Source organism: Phragmites australis, chromosome 11 (genome assembly GCF_958298935.1).
Source record: "Phragmites australis chromosome 11, lpPhrAust1.1, whole genome shotgun sequence".
NCBI lineage: Eukaryota > Viridiplantae > Streptophyta > Magnoliopsida > Poales > Poaceae > Phragmites > Phragmites australis.
The window spans coordinates 20,124,384-20,136,434 of NC_084931.1; the positions used below are offsets into that span (position 1 = coordinate 20,124,384).

The window sequence follows — 12,051 nt, forward strand, 5'->3', positions numbered from 1 at the left end:
CTCTCCATGTAGGACCACCATCGCCACCAATTGTTGCGGCTCCAGTCATCTCTTTCAATGCCAATGACCTCATCCTGCTGCTCTCCAAATCCCCTACTGATTTCACTCACTAGATTGTCGCACTACCACATCATGACGCAGCTCAGGATTTTCACTCTTCCGCTCCCTGTCTTCTCCTCGCTCCTCTACCTGTGGTGGACGGTTGATCTAGAGGTAGACGCATCGCCGAGAAGCTCTTCACTATGCACAACCGTAATGCCATGACCCCGCTGCTGCCCTGGGGCCACACCCAATTCCACCACCGCCGAGGGCATCGCCGCTTTCCTCTACTCCCCACTGGTGCCGCCCTAAAATCCAGCATCCCCGCCGGTGACACTCCTCTGAGTCCGACTGGATTCGCCACCTCTCCACCTTTGTGAGCCCAACTGCAACTCGGGTTGGTGGGAGCTCTGGCCAGCGAGAGATCGGTCGGAGGGAGCTCGGGTCGGCATCAAGAGAGAGAGAGCAAAGGGAGAAAAACAGTGAAATATTATGTTTCTAATGGTAATAGTAGGTAAATATGGTAACTCCTTGTTTGTGATGCCAGTCATCTCATATTTAATAATGCAAATATTACTACTAGTAAAGTTGCATCATGTTGCTAAATTAGATTACTGCAAATTTTTTGATATTTTCTATGCTATTATATGAATTATACTAAATTTAAATACATAACAGGCAATTTAAACAGTAAAAATAATACTTAACAACATAGAAACAATAATTACATAATTAGGCACTGCACAAATGCTAAAAAAGATACAAAATCGAATTCTAGGGGTATTTCTATGCAAAACCAAGGCTTCTAGATAATTTTTAGAACTACCAGGGGTCTAAACACAAAATTTAAGGGATTACGCTCAAATACTAGAAAAACCAGGGGGCTAGAAGAATAATTCAGGTGTTTTTTCTTTTTCTCTTCTTTTGTCCCCTTTTTTTTTCTCGATTTTCACCTTTGTTGGGCCAGCATTCTTTGCATTTGGATCGACTCGGCCCAAATGTCCGCATCTACTAAAGACCGGGGGGGGGGGGGGGTAGGGTTTTGGAACACTAGCCACCACTTGGTTCGATGACGGTCGGCGCACAGCAGCACTCATGCAGGGCTATCGGGCCGACGGCGAGTGGCGCATCAAGATATGGTGTGCGAGAGCAGCAAGGCAGGCAGCAACATCGATCCGGGTAGCTGCTTTCGGTAGCACGTTTGGCAGGTGGTGGCCCGATCGTTCGGGCGATTCAGTGGTGCGACAGTTCTGTGTGGCAGTGGGCGGCTGGCTTCAAGCAACGGCGATCGAGCGTGTGAAGGTGAGGGAGGAGGTGGCGTGTTACAGGCAGCCAAGGGGTGGGATATGCGCTTCGGATGGCGGCTGGAGCGGGTAGCACTAGCTAGGCCATTGCCCATGCAGGGGCAACGCCGGCATGGATCGTGGAGGTTGCAACGATGCATGGTCTGGCGGCGAATGTGGCGCGACGGAGCTCCAAAAGGTCACCGGCTTCATGCCGACGATGTACTTTTCCTTTTTTTTCTTTCTTTCTTTCGATTTTGTGGTGGTGGCCATATAGCCATCACATTCGGTGTGGAGGACGGCCATCAGGCCCGACTGGCGAGGTGTCATGCCTCTTCCTTTTTCGATCTGTGCGGGGTGTTTGGCCGCCGGTTTGCTAGCCAGCGGTGTGGTGGTCGGTGGCTGCGAGCCCCACCATCTCGCCGTGATGCCTTTGCTATGTAGATCAATCTCGGTAGCTATTGTTCATTACATATTCGGTACTATTCATGTATACATGGTGCTATAGATCTGTTCTATACTGTTCATTGCTACGGGCTATACGATTCACAGATCTATTTAGTCACGAATAGTAGCATCGAGAAAACATACTGAACGATCTCGTACCTTTTAATCCTTGTGAGCAAAACGTGATTTCCTAGCTTATCTCTGAGCAGAGTCTTGTGCTGATAACGTATTGCGAAACTGCTGCTACCGAGCGTAGTCCAGTGTTTTCATAAGAGAACGGTTGCAAAAGAGAGACACAATGTAGAAAAAAGGTTGTCTATTTTTTATTTATCTGTGTTTACAATAAAAGATACTGCCCGTATATATAGTGACAAAAAATCTCTAAAATATAGAGACATATTTCTAAAAGGTTAAATCTTTAGAGATGAAGGTGAACCTAAGTTTTATTATAAACTTTCAGGCCTAACAGTTGGCGCGTAGGTGCGTACCAGCTCGCCTGCTTCACATGACATGACGACACAAGCCCTGGTAACACGGAAACTATAAAAAAGTTGATATGTAAAATCTAACGCGGTTTGGGGGGTTAAACTGGGTCAATATCTCACGATCGAGCGAAATCAGATATCCGAATATTTTTTTTAATGTTAGAGTTGAAATTAGACCTTGAAAGATAGCTATATATTTGATATCAGATATCTGAAAATAAAATTAGATATATTCAAATACTATTCAGTTCCAAAGCTTGGACGAAACTCACAGAGGGCCGATGTAATTAAATAGGTTTCAACTGGATCATAGGGAGACCGAATTAATGAAATATCAGAGATTAATTCCAAAATATCCTATAAAATGTAAAAAATACAATACAAAATACTGAAAATTTATTGGACCAAGGGGCCACGGCCCACCCTGGCTACAATATGACAACACTTCACCCTGGACTATCCGATTACTATTAGAGGTGTCTTCTGGAGATATGATTTCTTCATACGGAGTTGGAGGAAGATGATCTTCATATGAAAATTGTAGTTCTTGATGAGTTCTACAAATTTGTCATTAAGATTTTTTATTTAAATTTGTTAATGTAACCAAAAAGTTAACCAAAGTTATAACCAACATTTTGGGCCATAGTAACTCCTTCGACTTTGCTCAAGCATGTTCCTTGTATATAAGTATATTGCTAATTTCTTGTTGAATTGCTAATGTAGTTGAGTTTTAGACATATGAAATGATCGAATAATATATGTATCTGGTCTATCTGCATCACTAAGAATTCTATCTTTCTAAACATCCAACGAAAACCTATTCACGGAAACATTACTTTGACCACATGTGTGATCCATGAATTAGCGCGCCTCCAACAATCCTTGTACGCTAGCTATAAAGAAGGTCATATCAGATTTTTTTATATATAGACTAGTATGATTGGCGCGTTTACACGGTACTCGTTTTTATTTTGCTGTGTAGAGCATGACAAAAGAAGGTAAAAAATTAAGTTCACAAATTTTGTACATTTTAATATTTATTTATGAAATTATTAATATTAAATATATTAAATCAATTATAGAGAAAACGATAGTACTTTTATGCATGCGCATAGTTTTAACATGCAGGTGAAAAGTAATACTAACCTAAAAAAATTTGTTTCATATTTTTGTGTGTTTTAGATATTTTTCTTTGCATTTTGGATTTTTCAACCAATTTATTAATGTAACTAATATTTATTTTCACATTTTTCTAGAATTTCTCAGAAAAAAAATTACATACATATATGTATACGCATATATATACATATGTTTATACATATATATGTACACATATACATACATAGGGCTACTGCTACAGTAGCAGAGGCTAGAGAGGACGCCTATCCTGCCACCACCGTTAGAATATAGTATTGATAAGAGAACGAAGGAAGAGAGAAATGCTAGCTTCTGGTGACAGTTCTCGGTTTTGGTAGTGGGGTCACGTGAAGAAATTATGGTGTCGAATGACCGGCTCGATCGTGCGTGTTTCCCGTGGTGTCCCTACGGCAGCTAGCGCGCTCCATCACCAACTACCAAATTGCACTTGCTTTTCGTAGCAAATTACACATGTTCCTCATACATTTTGTATTAGTTTGACCAGATTTGGTAGATGCAAATGCAAGGCAGATTTACACAGCTGGTGCATGCCTCGATTGCATCACACATACACTCGACGCATGCGAAGCGCGTAGCTCGATCGCGCGCGCGCGGCGGCTCGTCACATGTTTTTACTGCTGCGGCTGCCGAGCCGTACAGCCGCGCGCCGCGGGGGCGACGACGTTCGCTGACGCGAGGGCGAGTACTGGACGCGCTCCGCTCTCCTCGCCGTCCGCCTCGTTTCTCCGCCTCGTCTTGGCGCGCCGCGCGTCGTCGGTCGTCGGAGAGGCCTCCTCGAAGTCCTCCAGCCTAAACGCCGGCCTCCACGGCGGGTCCGCGCTCCTCACCCGCTTTCTCGCCCCGCAGCCGCCATCTGTCTCGGCGCCGTCCGTGTCGGCGGCCCTGTGCGCGCCCCTCAAGGCCCGGATGTTGGCCAGCAGCGCGTAGAACCTCTCCACCTGCTCGTCGTCATCGTCTTCCTCGCCGCCGGCGCTACCCCCGCCGCCCTCCGCGCCTGCCGCCACAGGCGCATCGACTGCCGCAGCCGCAGCGTCGTCCGACAACGGCGTCTGCCGCTCAACTCGGCCAGACGACGGGGCGGCGGCGTCGCTGCCGGCTGGCAGCACCGCCTTCCCGCCGCTTGCCGTGGTGGCGTCCATGACGATTCTGTGAGCTAGTAGCTGGTTGGTTGCAGCTTAGTTGAGCAAACAATGCCGCGCGTCGGCGCGTGCTGTGATCTACGAGTGCAAGGAGGAGGAAACACTCGAGGAGAGGTGAGGTCAAGCGTGAAGGGGGCGCTCGCTTGCTGCTGCCGATAACGTCGTCGAGGGGTCGATGGCGAGTAAATTTATAGGGACAGAGATTCGCTCGTGATCTAGGGAATAAAGAACCGATCTAGGATCATGTTAAAAGAGATATTTTAAAACTTATCTTCTATATCCTTGTATAGGGAGTTTTTTAATAATATTTCATCCATATATTATTATACTTTTCAACCCACTCTATATATCATAATTCTTATATTTTAACGACTCTCTCTCATATCTCATTGACGAGTAGATCCCAACCATCAACTCCATCTCTCTCCCAAATATACAGTGTCTCTGAGGAGCCCACACCTGTGCCTGTGGCCACCGCTCCCCACCACCTAGGGCGCTCTTGCCACCGCGCCTTAGCCACCAAGAAGTCCGGCGAAACGCTCCGTCAAACCAAAACGCTCTTTATTAAGAGCCATGGTTTTTTTGGAGTTTAACTAGTTTGGCGGATCAATTTGAGCAATAAAGAGCAGGAATTTAAGAATCCATCCTTTGCCCCTTTTAGTGCTGAAGCCACCTTATACTGTATTGTTGTGAGTGCCTGATAGCTCCAAGCACATCATCGGTGTCCAAGAATTGCAATTTGGATCGAAGCCTGAGTAACGGTGGGAGATTGGAAGGATGCAAAGCGACGGTGAGGTCATTTACAAATTCTGATTCGCCGGATGGAGTTCTACGCAACCTGCTGCTGACGGAATGATCTCTCGTCCACTCATGCCGCGGGATGGCTACAGTGGTGTCAGCGGCAGGGCGGTGGTACTAGCGGAGGAGCAATGCGGATTTCTTCCCAAAGCCCTCATTTTGGAGCTGGTGCGTGTACGGCGACACGCTCGCGGCCATCGAGCCACGGCTGTTGGACCGTGTCACGAGCCACTCCTTGGAGGGTATCGAGGTAGGCACGCTTCTCGCCCAGAGCGAGAACCCGCTACGGCTTGATTGAGCACTACGGGCAGGGGACATAGGCATTTGGGTGGGTGAGGACGGGTTGGATAGGGAGCGAGGGGACACTCCCTAGAAATAGATAGTGAGATAATCGTTTTTGAGAGTGGGTAAATATTGAAAATAATATTAGGAAGTCGTTAAAACTGAATTTTAGAATAAAATTCTCTAAATTTAACTACAGAAAATACGATTAGGAGACTTCTAAAGATGCTTTAGGGCCTATTTGTTTCCAGCTGTTTCTAGCTTCTGCTTCTGTCAGAAGCTCAGAAGTCAGAAGCTAGAAGCCAAAAGCCAGAACAAACGAGTTTGCTGAGAAGTGGCTTCTGGAGAAGCCAGAAGCTGCTTCTGAGAAAAATGAACTAGAAGCTGAGAAGCTCATTGAGAGTAACTTTTTTGAGAAATTATATGCTGAGAAACCGAAAATTTATTGTAAAAGTCAACAATATATTTTCAAAAGCAGTTTTTAAAAAAACAAAATATAGTTTTTCAGAAAAACCAAAAACAGAAGCTCAAGCCAGCCGACAGCTACAAGCCACGCGCCGGCCTCCTGATTGGATCAGACGATTAAATAAACGCGCGAAACGTTGACGCTTATGCCGGCTGCGCGGTCTTTCTAGTTCCCACTAAAAATTACTCCAGCGCCGATCTTTTATTCGTTGCCTAGCGCACAAGCCAATACACACTTCACATGAACCGTACCGTATAGTTCAAGTCTTCTTAAAATTTGTGCACAGGCTCAAATCGTATTTGCACAGGTCCAAGGCCACACAAGCTGAGCCCGGCCCGCGCATTAAAAACTGTGACCAAGGATCCAGTCGTCCAAAAATATTACTAGGTCTAGTACTACGTTCGTGCAACTGCCAGCACTAGACACGATTCTCGTCCTATCAAACAGGGGAACATCCACTGTTGAGTAGGGATTAATATTTCAATAAAATTTAGAGGGAATTGAAATATCTAATTTAAGAATTTTGTCCCACTGATATGTAGATCCACAAAGCATATAATGAAAAATTACCAAAATTTCAATCTTTTTATCAGTAAAAAAAATTATAAAACAAAGTTGAAACCCCTGTATTGAGTAGCCGCCCGTTCAAATGACTGATCTATACCATCACCAAGCAGGGCGTACCATCGTTACTGATTAGATCCCCTTTCTTAATACATTCGGATGGAATCACCCTTAGGTAGCTTTTAAACTATTTTTAACGGTTTTCCTTCAGGGTCTATAATCTCTTTACGATGAAATTTTTGTTCCCTTCAGCGCTCTAACGATTTTCTTTCACGGTTTTCATCACGAAGGGATTACAAGGTCATTCTCTCCAGGCGAAATTCTCTCTCCTTTCACTTCACAATTCCTCTTGAAGAGAAACTGTTGAAGATAAGAGAAAATAAAAAGAATTAGAACAGAAAAATGAATCGAAAAGGGAACGAAATAATGAGAATATAATTAAAGATGATCTTAGTGTCATTGCAATGAAGTCCATGGGCAAAACGGGCAACTTAAGGAGGGCTCCATTCCACGTCTCCATCGCCATCGGCATTTGAACGTAAGCGCAAACGACAGACGGATTCCAACAGAAAGCGAAAGAGAATATGTCCTGCTCCTTCCTCTCCTCATGACGACAGGCATGTGACGTCAGACCGGGAGGCACTGGTGACGACGACCGTGCGCTTCGGCGTGGCGTGCTTCACGCAACGCCGGCCGGTCAAGTCCCAGCTCCACGACTCGCCTCGTCGTGTTGTCACGCGCCGAAAGCCTGCAGGTCTCGATGCGGTGAGGTGACGTGCTGCTGCTTTAATATTAAGTCCTCTCATGTTACTGCCGATCGTGGCAGAAAGATTCGGACTGATAATAAGCTGCCACAGAGAAAATCCAGTGACAGTTAAACATGGATCTGGCCGGCGTTTGATCATATGAGTGGTTTTTGGTAGCACCACGCCACCACTTTTACTTTCTATCAGGCTTTGATAGTGATTGAGTGGGGTACCAGAGAGGTCTGTGTAAATTAAACAACCATGTGGCGGCATAAAAAATCCGTGGGAAGGAGATGCGTTGGGTCGGATACCACTGGTGTTGCTAATGCTCAGCTTCATAGCCCCATAGCGGAATGATTCAATAAGTCCGATGGAGACTACAGGGTGAATAGATATTTTAATAATTTTTTTTAAAATTAATGATCTTATTCTATTTTAATATCTAACGTATCTTTATAAAAAAATCATAATAAATACAACACAAATACATAGTGAAAAAAATATATCTATCTAAAAATTCCGGAAACTCCAGAGAGATAAAAAACCAAACTAGAAGATTCGATAAAAAATATATCTTATAGTTGAAATCGAACACTAGGTTTTATAGCAAACCAATCAATAATTCATCCCTACATAAAGGTTGAATCTTGAGAAAAGATCACTCAAAGAACAAGAGATGAACACTGGGTGAAGAAAATATCTAAGATGATGATCTAAAGGCAAAGAAATTCAAGACTATCACATATGTATGTGTATGTGAATTTTATATCTTTAGCATCAATAAGAACAACCTCTTAATGTGTTAAAATTTCAGCTAAATAGAAAAACGAAAATCAACACCGAAAAAGAAAATCTTGCACACAAGGAAAGGGAACCAAGAGAGAAAAACTAGAAAGAGGAGAATTTAAGCATATGAAACAAAATATTCATTACTCAAAGAGATCTGCCATATTTTAGATGGATTACAAAGATTTTCCTCTCACAACTCTCACCTATTACATAAGCTAAGCACTCATCATCCTCTCATTTAAAATCCAAACACAATGCTCTCATATGGGTAGCACAAGGGGCTCAAATGGCTGATTCTCCCTCTCCTATAGCCCTATCCTTTTATTTATAGGTCTAGAAAACTTGACTTCTAAGTTTTTCTAGTTTTTCCCAAAATACTCTTCTCTTATAGTACACTTCTACCTACCATCGAAGGTATTTTAGTCTATTTTCTTCTTCATTTATAGGATAGCTGCGATGCCTTCACAACGTAGTTTTACCTTGACGCAAGCTTTGTGATGGTACCATGTACTCCTTCAGTCCTCCCATGATTTTGAGGCAAAACTGTGAAACCCTAGCATGCTTCTCAAAGCGTGACTAGCTGCTAGTTGTTTCCACCTGAAACAAGCGCTCCGATGATAGCATGTGTCATCCGTCTTGCGATCTTGACCGTCGGCAAGTCTCTCCCGCTTCAGATCCCTCAGACCACCTTATGACTTGCACCGGCATCCCCTTCGCTTGACTTTATCAACACGCTATTTCATCATCTGTTTCATATTTTGCTTAACCTTCATGTGTACAACTAGGATCACCCTTGACTCTGTCCCGCCCTCCTTGATCGTCCGGCACCAAGCACCCGCTTAGTCCCGATCACCCGTCGTCGATCGCCAAGTTGCATCCATCACATGCACACCTTAAAACAAGCAAACACATTTCTTCATACTCTAAAACATCTCTAGGTTAGCACAAAATCAAAAACTTTAACTCAGAGCACATCCTGCAGAAAACGTGAACACTGGATATTTCGGTGTGTTCTGCTCTAAAGGTCGGACTATCCGGTGAGAGTAACACTATATGTTCCATTACCAGATAATCCATCACCAGATAATCATGTCCATCACTCTTGAAAAATTTGCTCTCTGCAAGAAAAGATCCGGTAAAAGCTTTCGGTAATCTCATATCCATCACCGGATAATCCGGTGTGTGCCAATCCACCAAACCACTTTTCTTCAACCTCTATGCAATAAAAGATCTGGTTCATTCTCTGGTGTTCACAATCTCAGCACCGGACTATCTGACATACATAATCAAACTTGGCGTTAAAAATCTACTCTCTGCAGAAAATACTCTAGCGCTCTCAAAGTCTATCACCGGACCATCTAGTATTTGCTTTCATTTTTGCTTCAGCACTAAAAATGCTCCCGGTGCTACCCTCCTGTGTAGCCACCACACTCACCAGACCTTCCAATACATTGATCTCTAATTTTTCCCGAAAAATTGCTCTATGCAAAAATAGTCTGGCGTATACACTGTCCACACCGGAACTTTCGGTGAACACCGGAACATCCGATGTTCACACCAGAACTTCCAGTGTGTGTAACTTTTCTACGTACAAAGAAGAATTCGCCAATTCTAAATACCATCAACTCAAGTTAGACATGAACAAGAACAAGCATCCACAAACATATGCTAACCAAGTTCAAGACATATCAACTATTGTCAATACCTCATCATATACAAACCAAGGAACTTCTCCACTTGGTTTCTCAATCTCCCTATTGATGAGTGCATTTACAACCCTCAAGGCACAAAGATTTGGGATAGAAGAAGTGAAGCGCATCCAAGTGACAAAAACTCGAGAAAGAGTAAACACAAATAACTTGGCATAAGACAGAATGAAAAAGGTAGAAGATAGCAAAAGACAATATAAAACCTTAAAAGGGCAAGAAAAGCTCAAAAACTCAAAAACAAATGCTCCCCTTGATGAATGCACATTTCTCATTTTTCTTTGAGATTTGTTACAAATTTTCTTATTTCTCCTCCTTTGTAGCATATTCTCTTCTTTGTGCATATGCTCTCCCTCTTTGGTAATGCAAACATCAAAGACAAAACATTATGCAATGTATAAACATGCAATCCTAGTGAGCTTTTATAAGTATACCACAAAGTATTTGCAAGTAATAGAAATGTCAAAAGGGCTCCGAAAAGGAGAGGACAGAGCTCACAATTGCATAGACGCTAAAAAGAGATAGTGACACAAGAACATGAAGCTTGATAAGCTAAACCCGAAGAGTGGATTGGCACATTTAATTTCACGTAGCCGAATCATGTGCAAGGTGGCCACCACATAAGCATCCACTCGTGCCGAGGAAGGATAAGCATTAAGAACTCACCAACTTCAATCTCAAACTAGGCATACAAGCATTCATGATAGTAAGCTTTGCAAATGCTCACATAGAAAATCAAGACTTAGATTGATTAAGTGATTAAAAAGAATTAAACAGTTAGGCACATTTATTTGAATTTCATTTCATCCTCAAGTTGCCTCTTATCCAAGCAAAGTGTCGTGCTACTAGGTACGGCAGACACCATGAGGCTTCAAGACAACCATATTGGATCATATTTTAGCACAAGAGACTTGATCTTTCATTATTATTCGATTCACACAAGTTATCAAGATGGTCACAAGATCAAGTTAAGTAGTATGTTTATGACATAAGGAACACATGTTCCCCAAAGTTCTAATATGAGCAAAACATTTAACAAAGAAAAATATAATGTAATATTTCCTAATCCATTGTCTTGATCAAGAAGGTCTAGAGCAAGATATTCATGAAACTAGCCTTAACGTAAGCATTGACTAAGCCTAAGCAATTACGAACATGGTGATAAAAAATATAGCATTTCATAGCCTACATGATTCATAAAATTACCAAATTTCACTTTAAGAAAAGCAAACTTGCTTGAAATGTGTCATGTCAAAGCATTAAGAAGATCCTAAGATTAAAATATTGCTCCACACAACTACTCAACTTAGTCCAAATTCAAGTCTAGCAATAGAAATTGCTAAAAATATATAAGTCAAAGCTCAACTACGATTATTATCTTACATATTGAAATATAATGCAAATGCAAAAAAAGTAAAATAGAGTATGTACAAAGGACAACGCCCCCTCACACAATGCAATAGTGATGGCAAATCTTATAGCATATAGAGGCTTGGTGAATATATCGGCTAGCTGATATTAGGTATCTATGTAGCTCAACTCAATGTCTCCCTTCTCATTGAGGTCTCTTAGAAAGTGGAATATCAAATCTATGTGTTTGGTTCTGGAGTATTGAACTAAATTATTGGCTAAGCTTATGGCACTAGTGTTGTCACACAAAAATGACACACTCCTAAAATTCAACCCAAAATACCTCAAAGTAGCAACCATCAATAAAATCTGTGAGCTACAGCTAGCAACAGCTACATATTCAGCTTCAGCAGTAGACTACGTAATGCTAGATTGTTTGTGAGAAGACCATCACACAAGAGAAGTACTTAAGAAGTGACAAGTACCAGAGGTACTTTTCCTATCAATTGTACAACTAGCAAAATCCGCATATGAAAAATCTCGAAGAGAAAGCGAAGAGGAAGCAAAAAACCAAAGCCCATATTTGCAGCCTAAGGAAGAAGTTGAGCTCGCCCATCATCGACATCTCGAACTCTCTACCCCTAGTTTCTGCAAACTTGGCCACAAGTGCATGAGAAGAGCCACTAAAAATGATATCATCCACATATATCTGAACAAGTAAGAAATCATTGTCATGCCTGAGAGTAAACAAAATTTTATCAACTGACACCATCACATACCCATGCTCTATTAAGAAAGA

At 42.5% G+C, this 12,051-nt stretch overlaps 1 protein-coding gene across 1 annotated transcript; it reads right to left on the minus strand.

Annotated features, from left to right (window-relative positions):
* Positions 1-4,023: 4,023 nt before the first annotated feature.
* On the minus strand, positions 4,024-4,551 carry LOC133884040 (NRR repressor homolog 1-like). The gene has a single exon (XM_062323440.1). The coding sequence runs from the start codon at positions 4,549-4,551 to the stop codon at positions 4,024-4,026; it is 528 nt and encodes a 175-aa protein (XP_062179424.1).
* Positions 4,552-12,051: the final 7,500 nt, after the last annotated feature.